Source organism: Pteropus medius, unplaced genomic scaffold (genome assembly GCF_902729225.1).
Source record: "Pteropus medius unplaced genomic scaffold, Ma_sr-lr_union100, whole genome shotgun sequence".
Lineage (NCBI taxonomy): Eukaryota > Metazoa > Chordata > Mammalia > Chiroptera > Pteropodidae > Pteropus > Pteropus medius.
Window position 1 is genome coordinate 12,528 of NW_024354390.1, and position 18,751 is coordinate 31,278.

The 18,751-nt window shown below is 35.3% G+C and overlaps 2 protein-coding genes across 2 annotated transcripts; one reads left to right on the forward strand and one right to left on the reverse strand.

Annotated features, from left to right (window-relative positions):
* Positions 1-2,124: 2,124 nt before the first annotated feature.
* On the reverse strand, positions 2,125-3,326 carry LOC120594194 (trace amine-associated receptor 6-like). The gene is given in 1 exon segment (XM_039852206.1): positions 2,125-3,326. A coding segment is annotated over 1 exon segment (1,038 nt). The 3' UTR covers positions 2,125-2,288.
* Positions 3,327-8,211: 4,885 nt separating this feature from the next.
* Positions 8,212-9,243, forward strand: LOC120594193 (trace amine-associated receptor 7a-like). Its single transcript, XM_039852205.1, has one exon. The coding sequence runs from the start codon at positions 8,212-8,214 to the stop codon at positions 9,241-9,243; it is 1,032 nt and encodes a 343-aa protein (XP_039708139.1).
* Positions 9,244-18,751: the final 9,508 nt, after the last annotated feature.

Below are 18,751 nucleotides of genomic sequence, written 5' to 3' on the forward strand. Positions count from 1 at the left end.
TATCTAATATCTTCCAATTTGATATATCAAACTCTATTATATTTTAAAATTATTGTACAATTGGCATTTTAATGTTTTTTTAGCTATTTGTAATTTTCCTCTAAAAAATGATCTATTCATTCATTTCGTGTAATGCTTATTGCTTCCTTACTATTTTGTAAAAAGCTTGCCCTTTTAAACCTATTAACCCTATTTCATCATGTATAGTGCCATGATTTTTCCCGTTAGTCTTTTTTCCCGTTAAGATGACTGTTTTCTTTGAAGATTAAATATTTAAATTGAGTGCATAAATTTTGGTGGGTTTTCTGTTATAATTTTACCAGTGAAAAATGTCTCTAATTTTTTAACATCTGAAAGAAATCAGTTTTGGTTTTCTGAAATGAATGAAACAAGATACTTAACAACATAGTCTCCCAGGGTGATATGACACATCAACATTTCTTGAAAATTCCATCTTTTTCCCATAACTTACAATACGTGGTAATTTTTATCATGGAAAATGTATAAATTTTGGATAGTATTACTAGAAAAAGAAAATGACAGAAAATTGAAGTCCATCATGCTGACAGGTAGAACAACACACCTCATGGAATAAGAAAACAATCATTCAAGAGACAATCTCTGTTGCAAAAATTGTACCATTTGCTCATGGTTATTTCCATGATCACAAAATACGCCCCAAACATATAAAATATGAATCTTGTCCTAAGTCAAAATGGCTTGAGTATATGGCTCAGAGACCTCTAGGAGCTCCAGAAAGGCCGACGCTCAGAAACAAGCTTCTCAAAATGAAAGCAAAATTGCCAAGTCCACAGAAAGACAAGGAACACAAAATTGTCACAGTAAAGACAAAATCAGGAAACCTTTGAAAATGACAGAAAGATAAGGTTGGTAGGCAAGGTAAAAAAGATACGGGAGGCCTGCAAAGATAAAATAATTAACAACTGACAGAGAAGGGAAGTGTGCAGATTTGAGGACACTAGAAATTATGAGCTTCGTGTTCACCACTCTTGTAGATACATTTCTATCAAATACTTAGAGAAGTTCAATTCACCAAGAGAAAGCATAAAGGTTATGCTGTAGAAAATGAGGTGCCATTTTTTCTCACCAATTTAATGAATCATTACCACGCACTGTATTTCATGTCAAAATTATTGAGAAGTTTCCAATAGGTAACTATATCAACTTCAAATCTTTCAAACCATCAATTTGAAATTGAGGCTTATTTATAAATTAACTTATGGTTGATAAACTCTCATTTATTACTTGGCACTCATAAGTTTTATTGCTCTTGTGGAGAAAGGGTAAAAAAACAATCAATCAAATGATTTAGAGCAGAATTAGAATTACTGAACCAATAAAATATCTCATGAACATAAGAAGGGATATAAAACCCAAAAACCATTCAGTGAATGAATCAAATACATGTGGTAACCATATCAAAAACAGTAACTGTGAACCGAACGTAGTAGCTTCTTTTCTCTCTCTGTTAGCTACCTTGGTCTTACAATTCCCTGATAATGTAGCTATTTTCTACTAGTAGTTTCAATTTTTTCAATTCTGTTTTCCAGCTCCCCCCAAAATATATTTAATCATCTTAACATGTGAGATGTGAAAATAATAAAGATTTTATCAACATCTAGTTTGATTTACAACAAGCTGACATGACCTGTGGAGCAGAGAGCACTTACGAATTCCTACATTCCATCCTCATGGACACCTATATGCAAGGGGCAGAAGTCATGAGATATTGAAGCAAATTCCTGACACAGACACCATATGGACATTAAGCATAATAGATTGACTGCTACCCAGATGTTTTCCCTGGGGAATTTAAGCAAAGCAAAGGGGGAAGGAACAACAACAACAAAAAAGCCATAGCCCATGATGTCAATCACCGAGAAAGTTTTGACAAGTTGAGAGTGAGTAGACGACTTTGTAAGGAAAGAAGAAAAGAAATCAAAGAAAACAAAGATGTTTTTTGGTTAGCAAGGGAACTGTCAGTGGAATAAAAAAGAAAACTGAGGGAGGGAAGTGTCTGCAGGGAGTGGGGTGTGGGGAGCTCTGCAACACTTAACAAATAGGATTTAACATTTATTAGTCAAATAAATATTTTGAGGGAAGTAACAGGGAAGTACACATACTAATATAATTGAAAAACATTGATTTACCTTATTAAATTTGAAGAATATGTTTTTTCTTTATAATAATAGTCAATAACTTGATTTTCAAAAACTCATTTCATTTGGACAATGTAAAGATATCTTCAACTATCTCAATCTAATTGCTTACATGTGTTCAAAGAACAAAATCATCACTGATGAAATGTGTTTGAAAACCCATCCACTTACAATAACTTTTAAGGCTTTCCTAAACCAAGGGTAAAATAAAGCATAAATCAAAGGGTTCATGGCTGAGTTATAATAAGCACACCAAGGGTAAATCTCATAAATATAAGCAGGAGTTATGAAGCCCATAGAGGCCTCAATTAGTGAGTCAATACTATAAGGTAACCACGAAATCATAAATGCTACGACGGTCACCCCCAGTGTTTTAGCTGCTTTCCTCTCCCTCCTGGCCACTCTGGATTTATAACTATCTGATGATGATTCTGTATTGCCAGTAGTATTTTCCATCCTTTTAGCCTGTTGTCTAGCCACAAGAAAAATATTACTATAGAGAATGATCGTAATGAGGGTAGGAATAAAGAAGGATAGAAAATCTATCAACACCCAGTTTTGATTTATAACTGTCTGACAACCTCCTATGCAGTTGAGGGCACTAGCTAATTCTTCTAGCCCATCGTCATAGGCGCCACTGTAGAACACGGCACCACTGTATGCAATGGGCAGGATTCAGGAGATGCTGATGTATATTCCTGACACAGACACCGTGAACCTGGTAGGATAGAGCAGAGGGTCAGTAAAAGCAATGTACCTGTCGATGGAGATGAAGCACAAGTGGAAGAGAGAAGAGTAACAAAAAGCTGCATCACAGCAAGTGTGGAAAGTACAGAAGCTCTGCCTGAAGTACCAGCGGCTCTCCACGGACCTGACCATGCTGAAGGGCAGCACCTTAACGTACACCAGAAAGTCAGCGTAGGTCAGGGAGGCGATGAGAAACTTGGTTGGAGAGTGCAGCTGCTTGAAATACTGGACTGAAATCATCACCAAGAGGTTTCCAAACATGGCCAGCACAGTCCCAAAGCCAAACAGTGCATAGAGAACCAGGCGGGGTCTGGACGAGGAGGGCGTTTTCACACAGGATTCGGTCACATTTTCGTAGTACAGCTCCGCAGCTGCAGGGGGTGACGAGTTGCTACTCATGATTCTCTCTTTACAAAGGGAGAATTCGGTCCTTCTTGATTATCATGAGAACTATGAGATCCTAATATCAGTATTCCAGGGGGAGAAAACATAAATACACCAGGATGACTGAGGAAATTATCAGCTATTACTACTCATATTTTCTTCACTTTACCAATTATTATTATAAATCTCAAATGTTTAACAAAATACGATCCAACAAAAATTATAGGTACAATTTTTACTGGAAGTTAATTTCAACTAATGATTGTTTCCCTTCATCTGATACAATTTCCTTTTAGTCAAAAATATATGTTTTTATTTTTTACCTCCAGAATTCCTCTATGCCACAGGCACTGTTCTAGAAAGAAATTATAAAGCTGAAGGATCATCTCTCGTCTGTTTCTGGGTTGTCTGCCTAGTCTCCTGCCTAAAGCATGCAGTCCTCCTCCTAAACAGACACCAAGAATGGACAAATCCCTAGATGGAGTCCGGCAGTGCAAGTTGTGAAATTGAAAGATGATTTTTGACAGCGATTATCAAGAAAGTTATTCTACAAAACAGCTCTTTACATTAAAGTAGGTTAGTTGTCGTATTTCTTGGGACAAAGGTTTTTTTTTCTTTTTAGACTTGAGCAGTTCCTCTCTTCTCAATATTGACACACCAACTTATTGGGTTTTTGTTAAAAATGCAGTAGGGTGCAAGCAGTGAGTGTCAGTACGTGGCTTGTTCTCTCCTGTTATGCATCATGTTTTTGCATCTGCAGTGGTAACCAACAAACAGAGAAAGGTAACATACATTGAAGACCAGTTGAGATTGATGGAATATATTACACCAAAGCATTAGAAAACAACATGGTGCTTATACACACCAGCAGTTTGAGATGCTGGTAGAAAAGAGGTTGGTTCTCCTCTCAAGACCTTTTCACTGGAAGAATATTTGCCAAGTATGTCCCTGAATGTGAGAAAGGGGCAGGAAACCCTCGAACTACACATTGGTTTGTGGTTCCAGGTGATAGAACTTCCCAATGCTAAAAGAAGTCAAACAATGAGAAGGAAGCTGGGAAAATGGGAACACGTTCCTTGGTCATTTGCCATCCCTGGAATGCTGGAACATTGCAAAGCAAGGAAAAGCCTTATTCAGCCTTCCTAAGGAAGGGCTCAGACTCTTCCCACTGCAGAGCTGTGACCTTAGAGATATTTGTGAACTTGCTTTTCAAGGTGTAAGAGTGCTGTGGGTATTATTATGAATCCATCTGGCCATCTGATTCCTAATCAAGAAATTTCACACTCTGAACCGAATAATCTTTTAGATTCCTGCTAATAATTTTGAGAGCCTAATTTCGTAGTGACAGCGCTCATATAGACAAAGGTCTAGGCCAGGCTTTCTCAAATTCAGCACTATGAACATTTGAGTTCAGAGAACTTCTTGCTATGAAGATCTGTCCTGTACATTGGCAGGCTTTTAGCAGGATCCCTACTACTAGATGCCAGTAGATGCCAATAAAATCTCTCCAAATGTGAAAACCAAAAATGTCTCTAGACGTCGACAAATGTTCTCTGGGCACAAATGGCTCAATAGCCTGCCCCACTGAGAACTATTATTCTAGGCAATAAAAAGGATCATATAACACTTCTCACTTTTGGTAAAGAAATAACTTTGTATCTCTCTCCATTATTCTGAGATTTATTCATTAATGATTTTTTCTATTTAATATATATTTATTGAATACCAGGAGTTGCATGCAAAGTAATGAAACAAAGAGATATGATCTTTACCCTCACGACGCTTTCAATTTTAAGGTGGAAAAAAAGCTTTAAAAAGTACACAGAGAAATGTTTAGATGAATACATAATGGAATGGTATTAGAAAGGTGAAATACAGTTGTTTGTGATAGTGAAATAAGCAGCCAGACAGGAAAGTGCAGACAAAAATTTTCCAATAAGAAGTTTAAGACAAAAATGCTACTTTAATAGTTGTAAATTAATGACATAATATACATCAGAAAAAAATAAATGAGAATGAATAGAGCAGTAGCTAGGATTTTTAGACCTTTGTCAGCAGATGAAAACGATGCGAAGAAATATTATGCCAGCAAGAAAGAGAGACAGAGAAAGAAAGACAGAGATGAAAGCCTAGCTTCTTGTGGTCTGGAAGTAGGAGTAGGGTGGTAGGTGTGGAGCTTATTCCAAGAAGAATCTGGACAAACCCTAATCCCAATAAATGCATTTATAAAACAAAGAGCTATATATTTTCTTTTTTTTTTTTAACCAGCTCATAGTTGGTTAAAGTAAATGTCTGGCAATTACCTGTTGGCTTCCCAAATTATTTAACCAGCTTGATATTTCTGAAACCCGAGTTTTCTAAGAACCACAGTCCTCATCATTAATAATTTTAATATCAAAGGTGGTATTTTAGGAGGTGGCTCCATAGTGTAGTTGTACCGTGTCTGTTTACTCTCAGAAGTTCCTGGGTTCGCGCCGCAGGTGGAGTCACGAACCATGCACAGGGTGTGCCAGAATCCAGGTGCACGCCAGGAGCATGTGGGAGCAGACGCCCCACCTTCAGGGATTCAGTTCATAAGAGGAAATGGTAACAACCACAGGTCAGGTGTGAAAGTTGGGGTAGAAATTAAAGAGGGGGGGATATAAAAGAAAATAAAATCTTCTAAGAAAATCAATCAGTTTAGATGATAAGGCATTGACCGAAATATAAATATAGAAGTTAATGGATTAGAATAGAGTCCACAAATAGAGACACACATATAAGGTTGAATGGTTTTTGCAAAAGAACAAACATCATTTACGAGAGAAAGAATAGTCTTTTCAAGAAATGCTGCTGGAATTACTGAATATCCAAATAACTTCTACCAATAATAAAAAATCTCACTCTCTCCATCACAACATATTAAAAATTAATATGAAAACAATCATAAACCTATAAGAACTAATATTATAAAAACTCTAGAAGAAGCACGGAAAAAAATAGTTGTGACACAAGAAATTTATAAGTTGGTGTTCATCAAAATTTAAACTTTCGACTTTTCAAAAAATACTCAATGAAATAAAGAGTCCAATATTCATAACACACATTTCTAAAGAACAGTCAACTCAATTATAAGAAAACTTTAAAAATCATTATAAATGGGCAAAATGTTCACGGACAGTTCACCAAAGTGGATACATTAAAGACCAGTGATTACATAAACAGATTCTCAACATCATCATTCCTAAATTCAAATTAAATATGACTACACATTATCCAAGATGGTTAAAAAAAAAAGGACAGTGCCAAGTGTGGAACAGGACTTGAAGCAATTGGAACATTTATAGATTGCTGGTGGGAGTACAAAATGGTGCAATTACTTTAGAAGACAGTTTGTAGTTTCTTGTATAGCTAAACATACACTTCTCATATGATCCAGCAATTGTACTTCTAGGTATTTCCAAAAAAAAAATAAGAAGAAGAACATATGTCTATGAAAACAATTGCATACAGTGCTCATATCAACACTTTTAATAACAGCCCTAAACTGAACACAAGTCCAAAAGCCTATCAACAAGTACATGGATAAAATAATTGTGGTATATTAATACGATGGAATAAATCTCAGCAATAATAAGGAATGAACTAATAATATACCTAGTAAATGCCATGGATACTGAACTAAGAGGAAGCAGCTTGTCACAGAAGTGTATGTAGTGTATGATGCTATTTCGGTGAGATATTTAGACTGAGGGAATTACTCTCTAGTGATAGAATGGATATCAGTGGTCGCCCAGAGCAGAAGGGAAACATTGGAAGAGATTGATTGCAAAAGGGTGCAAATAAATTTGCTGAGGTGTTAGAAATATTCCATACCTTGATTGTGGAGGTGGCTACGAGTGTGGATACATTTATCATGTCTGTAACCTGAATAAAAAGAAATCTATTATGAGCAGTAAATACACAATGCAATATATATATATATATATATATATATATATATATATATATGTATATATATATATATGTCTTATTCCGAAATTGTACACCTGAAAGTTACTGAATTTTGTTAAGCAAGGTCACCATGAATAAACAGATTAATAAATAGATAAATAAGTGAATAAATAAATAAAAAGGTCATCTTGATTTTTACCTAAAAAAGCATGAATTTTCAAATATCAATTATATGTTATATAATAAAGCTGATTGTAAAAATGACCAGATATCATTTATCAGAAAAATCTTTTCAGTAAACTCTTTTTATTAAAAATAAGTAAAAATAAACAATATGGCTTTCAAATTTTAGACATAGATTTTAAAGAAAAGGACTATTTCTATTTCCATTTCTATTTCACAAAAAGGTCAAATGTCATCAAGATATTAGAAGGGCATAACTTCTTTTTAGCAAAAACATAATTGTTATTTAAAGTTTCTTTTCCTCTGCACATTGCACTATGGGGATTTAAGCTTAAGGGATTTGGGTATTTGAAATTATTTAGCTACTTTCCTGGGGGAAAAGAGTGTTTGGGTGTAATTCTAGCTCTGACAAATTAGGAAAAGAAAGCTAATAAAATATGGCATTCTTACATGCATCATATAACCACTCTTGGAAGACTAATACTTCTCAGATATGTATCAGGTAATGCAAGGAAAGATTTTTTTTTTTTTAATTTAAACGAAAAGAATTTTGGGTAATGATAAAAACTAACTACTTATTCACTTGGAGTAGATTTTATGAGATAAAGATATGAATCAGTTTCTAAACATGAAAATAAGGATTTGTACTTCCAAAGAAATAGGGACGGAATGTACTGGCAATTACTGACATATTGTAAATACCTCCTTTATAAAGGTATTTTAAAATACCTATTTAAAAGGTATTTAAAGACAATAGCTTTCCCAGATGTCAAAACGGAGAATCATGGGCAGTGATTTGCCCCCTCCTGCAGCTGCGCAGCTCTGCTTCGAGAACCTGAATGGATCCTGTGTCAAAATTTCCTACTCGCCTGGACTCCGCCTGATTCTGTACACAGTGTTCGGCTTGGGATCTTGGCTGGCTGTATTTGGAAACGTCTTCGTGATGATTTCGATTCTTCATTTCAAGCAGCTACACTCTCCAACCAACCTTTTGATCGCCTCCCTGGCCTGTGCTGACTTCTTGGTGGGAGTGACTGTGATGCCCTTCAGTGCAGTGAGGTCCGTGGAAGGCTGCTGGTACTTTGGGGAGAGTTACTGTAAATTTCACACTTGTTTCGATGGGTCATTCTGCTATGCTTCCATCTTCCACTTATGTTTCATTTCTCTGGATAGATATATTGCAGTCAGCGACCCTCTGCTCTATCCAACCAGATTCACCATATCTGTTTCTGTCATGTGTATTGCCTTCTCCTGGCTCTTTTCCATTATTTATAATTTTACCCTTTTTAGCACAGGTGCAAATGAAGTTGGGCTGGAGGAACTAGTCAGTGCTCTCACCTGTGTGGGAGGCTGTCAAGGTGCAGTGAATCAAAGTTGGGTATTGGTAAATTTTCTATTATTTTTCATACCCTCGCTTGTGATGATCATTGTTTACTCCAAGATTTTCCTCATTGCTAAACAACAGGCTAGCAAAATGGAAAGTATGAGCAATAAAACTGTGGGATCATCAGATAGCTACAAAGACAGAGTGGCCAGGAGGGAGAGAAAAGCAGCAAGAACACTGGGCATCGCAGTGATAGCGTTTCTGGTTTCATGGTTGCCATACTTCATTGATTCAATAATTGATGCCTTCGTAGGTTTCATCACACCCACATATATTTTTGAAATATTAGCTTGGATTGGTTACTATAACTCAGCAATGAACCCCTTGATTTACGCTTTATTTTATCCTTGGTTTCGAAAAGCCATGAAGCTAATCGTCACTGGTCAAGCCTTAAGAGAAAATTCCTCAACAATAAATTTATTGTCAGAGTAGATTCTGGTTTTAGACAGGGAGGAAATTGAAAATAGATTTCCAATGGACTCACATTGGGGAAAAAAATGATTATAAATATGTAAGATCGTCTTAGGTAAAATAATTGAATTATGCTTCCATTTTGACCCATACACTTAAACTTAGGTTCAATGTTCTTTGGTAAATATAACATTAAAATCTGATTGTAATGGAAATAATGCAGCCTTGGAGCCAGAAACGCCTGGATTGCAATAACAACTCTGACATTTAACACTGTGATCTTAGGTTCTTTGTTATCTGGTCCTCATTATATTACCTGGTTAGTAACTCCTCTCTTGTAGTAGTCTTGAGAAAATGTAAAAGAATATATAAAGCATCTAGTATATACTCATCATTTAAATCCTGCCTTTATTACTTTATATCAGTTCAACCCTGGCTATATCTTCTCTCAGCTGCTTTGTAATATTTCTCTATTAAAACATAAATGCTACTAAGATATATATTTATACGGGTGGTGGCCTCTTGCTCAGAGAGGATAAGGAAGTGAGCATGTACTGTCTGGTGTTCAGATTTGCAGATACAAAACTGTGATTTCAGAGTCAGGTAAAATCAGTCAAGAGATAGAGCTATTAACTATAACAGTTATTTGGGAATAACTATAATATCAGTTTATAATGGGAAAGGTAACTAGCATAAGTTCAGTGAGCTTCTTACTGTTAAGTCTAAAATTACATTAGAGTTCAGAAGTCGTACCAGTGAACATACATTTAAGGCAGAGTTTTAAGATTGTTATTCTTATTTTGTTATGTTACTTTATTTTGAAATTAATTTATTCTTTATTCACTTAATTTGCACCTTGTATCGAAAATTACAGAAAGGGATTTCAAGGATACACAAAAAGCATAACTTACAAATGTGTTCAAAAAAGAAAGAAAACTAAAATCATGGAAAAAATATGAAGCCAAGACAGAGGCTAGAAAATGTAGTAGGACCCACAAACTTGGTTCCAAAGCACAAAGAGAAACAATTAGTTATGTAATCCATAGTGGATAAACCAAGTCAGTTATTTCAGAGAATTGTTCTTGGTAGTCAGACTGGAGGGTGCTGTGTGTCCCACAAACAATAAATGGCTGGACTCTATTCTCTTAGCTTTTTCACAAGAAGACATCAAGATTTTAAAATTCGGGTTATCTTATTTTTGGGTAGGAGTAAATATATATCAAATAATTCTTCCTTGTCCCTTAATTTCTAACTGATATAAATCAACATTATCTATTAGCACATAATTTCTATCACATAAATGGTTTGAAGTGGTAAACCTTTTCTAAGAGTGTATTCTTTCTGATTATACCATTCTTGTGAGAAATTATTATCTTTACTTGATTTTAGAGATGATTAAAGCCACCCTAGATTGCATGCTGTCACTGTACCCACAAGTCTTTAGTTCCAACAGTGGATATTATCAACTTATTTTGATAATAGAGGTTTCAGTATAGTAACTTTTTCTAATCCTGTTTTGCAAACTACAGAATAATCCTACTACCTGTTTTAAAGATAAGGAAGCTAAGTCGTAGTATTTAAGAATACTGATGAATATTATAAAGCTTCAGGATTCAAACCAGTACTTTTTGTTTGATGCTAGTTTTATATATTTATACTTGTCTTTCCTTTCTTAGTAGCCTTTCTAATATTTTAGACAAATCATCTGATTTTACCACTTCCTTTCCTAGATCAACATACTAACTTTCTAGTTTTATAAATGTTTGAAAATTCTCATTGTAAAAGACACAAGCTACTGTCCTCATTATTCTTTTCTGTGAACTACTCTGGTTGTGCGGGGACTAGTCTACAGGCCTTTGCTTCAATGAACATTTATTGAGTGTTTTCCGTATGCAAAACCTGAGCTCCAGAACCAGAAGGATCTAACAAGAAAAACAATTTCAACCTAATCATTATTTATCTATGATTATGGGACACTCATTCTGTGCTTGGAACTGCCTTGCCTGCACTTAATCTTCACAACAAACCCTATGAGCAAGGGAATGTTATTACTTCCCTTTTAAAATGAGGAACCTGAGGCATAAAGAGGTAAGTTACATGCCCAAGGTGGCATACCTGTTTAACAATAGAACCAATATAAACACCCTAGGGCCAGAGAGTTATTGTCATAACCATGAAAGATTCCTCCCTTCAGAAAAGAGAATTGTCCTCTGGAAAGAGCCCCCTCTCTAACTGTAAGACATTGGTAGCTGAATTCAAGGGACAAAAATATTTCCCCAATCAAAATGTTATGTTTTTTTACATTCCCCTTGCCACTTGGTCATTGGACTGTGATGAAGGACTCACAAAATATTAGAACTGAAAGAAACCTTTTAAATAATCTATTCTAAGCCATGCTTTTTAGGTGCAAGCTGTGGCTTAAATATCCTAAACAAAGTCAGACAACCAGAGTCTCATGAATTCATGTAGAGGGCTAGCCACACTCCAGCAGTGTCCATCTGTCCACGGGGTCTGAATGGGTCTATCCTCATTTCCTCCAATATCTGATCATAGCGCAATCTCTCTTTTCTGAGGATTTTGACTCAACTCTTCTCCATTAGATCTGGCTTACCGGGTCCTATAGATTTATGGCCATCTATTTTATATATACATATTTCTCAATTAGCTTTAAGGAGTTTTATAGGATTTCAATTATAATGACAATTTTAAGGAGAATTACAATTCTGGTTTTAAAAAAATAATCCCTCTGAACTTTAAAAGCATTTCTCCAATGTCTTTTAAGACCTAATACTGATAAGAAGTAAGACACTAGCATGATGTTTATTACTTTGTCTTAAATTACCTTTATCCCTCTGGCCCCTGTCCTAAGAGCTTTTTAAGATTTTCTCTTTATACTTGTCTGAATATGTTCCCCGTATGTTTTTCATCTGACCTCTTTGAACTTGATGGATAATTTTAATTGGAAGCCTTAGACCTTTCTTTAACTCAGAAGGAACTTCCTGAATAATTGCTTTTGTTTTCTTCCTTTTACTCTTTGATTGCTCTTTCTGGGAATTAGAATTTCTCTCAAGCTCTATTCATGAGAATAGCTCTTACTGCTCTAATAACCTCCTATGTGTGTATTTTAGATTGTATTTTTCTCTACTCTGTTTTTTAAGTCAATTTAATCCTATGTAACTTGTTTTTCAGATATGCTTTTGAAGTCATTTCAATGGGGCTTCAGATAAGATAAATAAAATATGTGCTCATTTATGTTAACTGGGCTTATCTTCAGACATGGATACCCATTTATCAATTCCAACTGGGAAAGTGTTGAAATGCTTAAATACAAGTTGGGAAATATCTATTACCCTGAGCTCCCACGCAACCCCTTGTGACCTTATCTCTGGCTCCTCTTCCCCAAACTCCAAAGGTTCCTCATGATCAATTCAACTAAAACATGAATGCAAGGCAAAGGAGGGCCCCTGCAGGGCCTGCTCTGCCTCTCAAAAAAGTGTCCATTCTGATTGGTCATTGTCCTCATTTTCCACATTGTTTTTTGGTTTTTGTTTTTTTAGTGCTTTGAAATATCAACCTTTAAAATAAATTAGAAATCGAATGTTCATTTTTTGATGAGAAATATCCACAAATTTATTTTGGATCATGAAAGCTTAAATAGAGGAAACTTAAGAATGTATTCAAAACTACTAAATAATTATTTAATATTTATTTCCTAAGAAATGAAGGAGATTGCTCAAAGTGTATGGTTAAATGGTGGGAAGTATTCCTCAAGTTTTTCAGAAAAAGCATGAAAAATGAGACTCTAGTCACCAGATTGGTCTTCCCTTGGGAAAACTGGCACTCTTGGCTCATTGAATATGCCACTAATTTTGGAAAAATCTGCACTGGTGCTTCACAGACATAAAATGGCTTCACTACGTTATGTACTAGTGCGTGCAGACTTGCTCTTTTGATTCTCCTGGTCCAATTTTATATAATACACTGTGGGCAGATTGCATAGCTTTCCGCGCAGTTTCTGGGATAGAAAATCTCATATAAAAGTGAATTCTAACTCAGATGAAAACTTTACAGTTAGCACTTTTATCTTTCCTATTCCTGTCAAAGCTATCCAAGCTTAGGTTTTAGAGTCAGGTCCTACAGTGTGATGGGTGATAAGTCTGCTTTTACAGTTCTTTTCCATCTCTTCTTGTAATGCCACTCGCCCTCCATAGAAGAACAGAAATGGAATATGGAGAATATTAATAGTGGGACAAAAGATTTCTCATGCCTGGTGGTATCATAGTCCATTTTGCACAATGCCCTGAATGTGGCAGGCATCAAAATATAGGCACGGTTAAGAGGGACATGTGTAATTCATATGAGTGACTCATTTTGGGAGAGCCTGCCCACAACCTAGTTCTCTAATGTTGGTGAGCCATTGCAGTTGACCTCTTTCAACCTCTCTTTACAGTCTATGAGTAGAAAACTTACAGGCTTTTCCACCTGGAGTCCCATTGTTCAGAGGAAAACTCCATTGATGAAGGTATTGGTGAGATGATTCAATTTGAGTCCCTCTTTAGATCTGCTTATTCAATAGTCTTGCAGACCTGGCCTGTGTTTATGTTGAGCAGAGGCAAATAGAATTGGGGAGAAATGGCTGGGAAGAGAATTGGGCCAGCAGGGGAAGAAGCCTATGCATTCACTATTTCAAGTGCAAAGAGTCATTAGTTTCACGTGGCCTAATACACACATGGAAGCCAGTCAGGCTTGACCTTTCTGGCTGGCTTTCCTTTTTAGAGTAAAATGTCTGTAATACATCGCTTTGGACTTGAGGAAGTTGTTGAAAAAGTCAATACAGTGCTGAGCACTAGATTAGAAATCGGGCACAAAAATGCCTCCTGCAGAGATGCCTGAAGAACCCAAATAAGCGCTGCATGACAGGGTTATTATAGGAAGGCTCACTACACAGATGATATAGGCATGACCACCAAGTGAAGGTTGCAAGGAGACTAGATTTGGTATCAAATGATTATACTTCTTTTCTTCTACTCTCTCCTTCTCCCAGTGGAATAGAGCAGAAAGCAGAGTGACATAAGGAATAAAAATCAAAACATGCTCCTTCTCTAAAACCAGGCTTTTTAAGCTTAGACCGTGCTAGCACTGGATAACATTAGATATAGACGGTAGTTCATAAATGGAGCAGAACATAGTGAAAATCTTTAACACTCAGAATGACTGGACAGCTCTGCCTGAGATCTCACGAAGAGATGACAACGGGAGGTTTGCTCTTGCGGACACTGAGATTGGAGAAAGATTAATTTTGTGTTGTTTCTCACCCAAATAAAAATATTCCATAGGTAGTGAACATACATTTCTAATAAATACTTGTTAAACACAATTGAATGATGTGAGAACTAAAATAAGAACTGGCTCAGTTATGCAATCAGTTGAAAATTTGCCTAGAGTGTTAGTTAAATACATTGACTGTGTATTATCATTACTATCTGCTGTGCATTTACAGTTTAACACTTTGACTCTGCTTTGTGTTCAGGTGATTTTTGCCTCTCATGCTAAGAGACAAGAGTACGAAACACTTCTCTCCCCTTGCTCTCATTAACAAACGTCTGAGTTTGTCCACTGGAGGGACCACAGAGATCATTAAGGCATCTTTCTGCAATGTCTGTCAGTCTATCGTGATAAGTCCTACATCACACTCCCCTACGCTGGGGAGATGATTGATTTAATAGGCTTTTAGTTTAGAAATGTTTTACAGAAGGAAAAATTCACAAGAAGAAGGTTAAGTGCAGATATCAGACTGAAAACTTTAGATGACGCAAGATAACAAAAGTTTGCCTCAGAAGCCGTCCTTGGTGGTAGAATCACAGACCACTGAGAGACATGATTGCTGCCTAATCTTGATCTTTAACTGTTGCAAATCCATTTACTCAAGGTGATCTTATTAGCAAGATAGGAAGTATCATATGTGTGCAAGAATTTTAGAGGCCTTAGGAAGATCCTCCAATTTATATCTCAGCATGGGGCTAGATATTCTTTATTGAATAACCCCAAATATGAAAGTAAAAAATAACTTAGATTTCTGTGAAGTTTTCATAGGTAGCAAAAAAGGTAGAAAAATGCAGAACAATCCTTTTGATAAATACATTTGATATTAATTTCTCTATGTCATTGATTTCTTGAATATCTACTTCCATTGGCTCATGTCAGGTTATTATCACTCATTACGGTTTCACTGTCATTAATGTTTGGAGTTCATCAGATGCTGCTCTAGTGTGTTTTAACAGATATAAATTGTTACCCATTGGCAGTACATCATCACTATTAAATATACAAGTGGGTAAGGACAGTGGTTCCTAGAAATTTGGGTTTCAGAAATAATAAAATTTGTTAAAAATTTGGAAATCAACAAATAATAATCAAATTTTAACTTTATCAGCATAGACCATCAAAAATAACAACAGCAACAACAAATTCATGTACTTTGCCAATATTTCATAAAAGCATGCTTTAATATCTAAAGTATGGGAAAGACATTATTTAACAAAAAAGGACAATATTGTGAAGTGAATAAATCTTCTATTATGAAGCATTTGTTTCACCATTCGTTTTTTTCTGACCAGTGAAAAGTTTTCCACAGTCCAGTTTCTGAGACTGACATTTCCACACAACTGAGTTAAAATCTGAAGACAACAATGAAATGAATAAATACCGATAAATAACTTTAGAAATATGTTTCTTTCTGTGTAGGATCTGTGCACCCGCTAGGACCTGGCCTTCACCTGAGGTCTCTGCTTCCCAGCAGGCAGAGTGACAAGGTGGCCATGCATTCCCCTTGTACCTCTTCATGACGTTAGAACATTCTCTCCTTCTTCCTTAGAACCTCTAATATTATCAGATTGTGTCACTCAGGCCTCTCTTCAATACTGTTAATCATTGACCACAGGGTCCTTCTTCCATCTTCCACCTTCATTTTAATACCCATCACTCTGTTATTACCCCTACTACTACTCTCAATATCTATAATATGTAAAACATAAACATTTTGTATGAGTGCTTTAGATGTATCAGTTCCTTAATAACTCCCTGAAGTAAGTAGTAGTATTATACCCCTGTCACAGCTGACAATACTGAGTCCTTGGGAGGTTAAGAAGTTGGGGAGAACCTGGATTTTACCGTAGGGAGACTGCCTCGAGTCCATGTTCTTGGCCATGTTCTGGGCTGCCTCACAGATTCTAGATATCCTGTGCTTTGAGGATATCACCTTCCACGCTACCCCTGTGCAATGATTCTCTAGAGACACTGCCTTTCTCTCTTAGAAGATGAGCTCTCCCTTCAGTTTATACCCAATATATGTACTGACACTCTTTATCACTTTTCAAGAGATAACATAAAGAGTAGGAAAAAACACAACAGAAGGTCAAAGAATGACTTGATACCTCCCATAGCTCCTGATCCAGCAAATAAGTAATATTAGAGAAGAGTTGGAGGATCTTAAAGATCTGCTGCAAATATCTATGTTAAAAATACTTAACGTTGAGATATAATTTCTAAGATACTTTAATTGCTTTAGCATGTAGTCCCTAAAATATACCAATGAAGCTAGTTTTGCTTCATTAGATAAGAAAAAATATTTCAGAAATATAAACTCAAATATATTCTGTGAAAATAAAATGAGACACAGAGACAGATCTAACTTCAATGCTCAGATGAGAATAGAGATGTGTATCGGTAATAGTAATTTTAATGTATTTATATCATCACAAATATGGCATATGGAAGTATATACATATATAGAGGTCATAATTATGTATACTGTTTTAAAATCTGGGCTAGAGATTTTTGGTTTTATTATTTTTAGTCACAAAATATATTGTGGTTGCTTATCCATGTCAATGTATACAAAACTTTCTAGCAGTTATTAATGGCTTCATAACATTCCTTTACATAGATAGAAAATTATTTAATTTATCCTATACTGATGTAGGTTTTTTCCAGTTAATAATTAAGACTTATACAATGAATGACCTGGTCATGTTTGCTTCCCTGCCTGGCTCTTTTCTAAAAATTACTTAGTGGAAATAGAAATACAGAGTCACGTGACATGTATGATTTAAAGTTCATGTAAATATTTTAATTCATCGCAGAAAGGAGAAACTAAATTTTATTTTCCCTATGTCTATATGACTATGTTTAACTCTCATGGGAGTGCACAATTTCCCACACTCTACTTAACATCAAATATTATTGATTCCTCTAATATCTGCCAATTTGATATATCAAACGCTATTACATTTTAAAATTATTATACAATTGGCATTTTAATGTATTTTTTAGCTATTTGTAATTTTCCTCTGAAAAATGATCTATTCGTTCATTTCGGATAATGCTTATTGCTTCCTTAGTATTTTGTAAAAAGCTTACACTTTTAAACCTTTTAATCCTTTTTCATCATGTATAGTGCCAATGATTTTTCCCAAGTTTGTCTTTTTTCCCCTTAACATGACTTTTTTCTTTTGAAGTTTAAATATTTAAATTGAGTGCATGAATTTCAGTGGGTTTTCTGTTATAATTATACCAGTAAAAAAATTTCTCTAATTTTTTAACATCGGAAAAAGTCAGTTTTGGTTTTCTGAAATGAATGAAGCAACATGCTTAACAACATAGTGTCCCAAGATTATATGACACATCAACATTTCTTGAATAATCCATTTTTTCCCATAATATACAATACATTGTTATTTTTATTATGGACAATGTATAAACTTTGAATAGTGTTACTAGAAAAAAAATGACAGAAAATTGAAGTCCATCATGCTGATAGGTAGAACAACACACCTCACGGAAGAAGAAAACAATCATTCAAGGGACAATCTCTGTTGCAAAAATTCTACCATTTACTCAAGCTTTTATCCATGATCACAAACTATGCCCCCAACATATAAAATATGAATCTTGTCCTGAGTCAAAATGGCTTGAGTATATGGCTCAGAGACCTCTAGGAGCTCCAGAAAGGCCGACGCTCAGAAACAAGCTTCTCAAAATAAAAGCAAATTTAGCAAGTCCACAGAAAGACAAGGAACACAAAATTGTAACAGTGAACACAAAATATGGAAATCTTTGAAATGACAGAAAGATAAGGTTGGTAGGTAGGTAAAAAAGATACGGGAGGACTGCAAAGATAAAATAATTAACAACTGACAGAGAAGGGAAGTGTGCAGATTTGAGGAGCCTAGAAATTATGAGCTTCGTGTTCACCACTCTTGTAGATACATTTTTATCAAATACTTAGAGAAGTTCAATTCACCAAGAGAAAGCATAAAGGTTATGCTGTAGAAAATGAGGTGCCATTTTTTCTCACCAATTTAATGAATCATTACCATGCACTGTATTTCATATCATAATTATTGAGAAGTTTCCAATAGGTAACTATATCAACTTCAAATCTTTCAAACCATTAATTTGAAATTGAGGCTTATTTGCAAATTAACTTATGGTTGATAAACTCTCATTTATTACTTAGCATTTATAAGTT